The following is a 2,163-nucleotide window of genomic DNA, read 5'->3' as shown; positions in this document are numbered from 1 at the left end:
GCGACTTAACTGGCAATATCGAACGTCACAAGGACAGACTTGTTGCCAAAGGTTTCACTCAAAAGGATGGAATTGATTATAAAGAGATGTTTTCACCTATCTCTAGAAAAGATTCCCTCATAATTATACTGGCTTTGGTAGCTCATTATGACTTAGAGCTACATCAAATAGATGTGAAAACGACCTTTCTAAATGGAAATTTAGTGGAAGAACTTTATATGAATCAACCTGATGGGTTTTCTATTAAAGGAAAGGAACACATGGCTTGTAAACTTAAGAAATCAATATACGAACTTAAGCAAGCTTTTCTACAATGGTATCTTAAGTTTAATGAAATGACTGTCACTTTTGGATTAAAAAAAAATTGATCGGTGTATATATCTGAAGGTCAGTGAGAGTAAGTTTATTATGTTAGTCTTGTATGTTGATGACATCTTGCTTGATACTAATGATCTTGGTTCGTTGCATGATACCAAGAAATATCTCTCTAACAACTTTGAAATAAAAGATATGGGTGAGGCATCTTATGTGATTGGAATAGAAATATTTTGAGATAAATTACAAGAATTGTTGGGATTGTCTCAGAAAATCTATATTAATAAAGTATTTGAGAGATTTAGAATGGAAAAATATTCATCTAGTCTCGTTTCAATTCAGAAAGGAGATAAGTTTAGTCTCAATCAATTTTCAAAGAATGACTTGGAACGAAAACAAATAAAAGATATTCCTTATGCATCAATAGTTGGGAGTCTTATGTATGCCCAAACATGTACAAGGCCAGACATCAGTTTTGCTGTTGGTATGTTGGGCTGATATCAAAGTAATCCCGGACTGGATCACTGAAAGGATATAAAGAACGTGTTGCGATACTTACAAGGAACGAAAGATCATATGCTCACTTATAAAAGATCTGATCATCTAGATGTGATTGGATATTCAGATTCAGATTATGCTGGTTGTGTGGATACAAGAAATTTCACATTTGGATATTTGTTTCTGTTAACTAGAGGAGCAATATCATGGAGGAGTGTGAAGCAGTCTGTTATAGCTGCATCCACTATGGAAGCTGAGTATGTGGCATGCTTTGAGGCCACAGTCCAGGCTAATTGGCTGCGAAACTTTATTTCAGGACTTGGACTAGTCGATAATAGAGCCAGGACACTGAAAATTTATTGTGATAATACTGCCGCAGTTTTTTTTCTCTAAGAACGATAAGTATTCGAAAGGTGCTAAGCATATGGAATTGAAATACCTTTCGGTTAAAGAAGAAGTCCAGAAACATAAAGTGTCAATTGAACATATTAGCACTAAGCTTATGATTGTTGATCCTTTGACGAAAGGATTACCACCCGAAACATTTGTTGAACATGTTGAAAGGATGGGTCTTATTGATAGCAATGAATGATTACTTGTAAAGACTTTATTATGTTTATGTAATTGACATTTTGAGCTCAAATTATATATGTTTCTGTTGTTACCTGTTTTCTCTTGTATACATAATATTGTGAATGATGATGATAGGTTCTGACTTAGATAAAGTATTCTAAGTATTATTGTTGGACCCATTATGTATTTGAAAGATTATGTTAGGTAATAGACTAATATTGTATTACATGGAAGAAACTATGTCAAGTAAAGTGACGTACAACCGCCATGACTCATTTTAGTTCATTTATTTAATGATGACAAATGATGTTGGATTCAACGTTAATTGTGCACATGATTCATGCATATATTAAACCACTAAATTAACATCGTGTGTGCCAAGTGGGAGAATGTAAATTTCTATGGCCCATATAATTAATTTATTTACTGGTTTAATAATAATTGAATAAGTTAAATCCCAAACCTGTATGGGGAGTTGCCTAGTAGGATTAAACTACTGACTAATCTGTTAGTAGGATAATTACTGAGTCCTAATTAATAGGATAATTACTGACTATTAGTGGATAACTATTGTATCCACTAATCACGTTGATGGAACGTGAAAACATAACTGACTATTCAATTCCCTATATTATAAAAGGGGCCCTCTCTCTGCCAAAAGAAGAATAGGCTCCATCAAACACTATTCTGAAATATAAGGTAAAGAGAGAGAAACAATTCGGTGCTTCCGCTAATGTCTGTCAACAAGGAAAACTAATGGAGAATTCTGGTATGTTC

General features: G+C 33.6%; 1 protein-coding gene across 1 annotated transcript; it reads left to right on the top strand.

Moving 5' to 3' along the window:
* Positions 1–621: 621 nt before the first annotated feature.
* LOC124893870 (secreted RxLR effector protein 161-like) lies at positions 622–1,191 on the top strand (the record flags this gene model as incomplete). Its single annotated transcript, XM_047404713.1, has 2 exons — positions 622–799; positions 941–1,191. Coding segments are annotated over exons 1-2 (429 nt in total), but the record flags the coding sequence as incomplete, so codon positions are not given.
* Positions 1,192–2,163: the final 972 nt, after the last annotated feature.

This window comes from Capsicum annuum, unplaced genomic scaffold (genome assembly GCF_002878395.1).
Source record: "Capsicum annuum cultivar UCD-10X-F1 unplaced genomic scaffold, UCD10Xv1.1 ctg66658, whole genome shotgun sequence".
In the NCBI taxonomy this organism is placed as follows: domain Eukaryota; kingdom Viridiplantae; phylum Streptophyta; class Magnoliopsida; order Solanales; family Solanaceae; genus Capsicum; species Capsicum annuum.
Note: the sequence above shows the minus strand (reverse complement) of the source record. Positions and strands in the feature narration are given on the sequence as shown.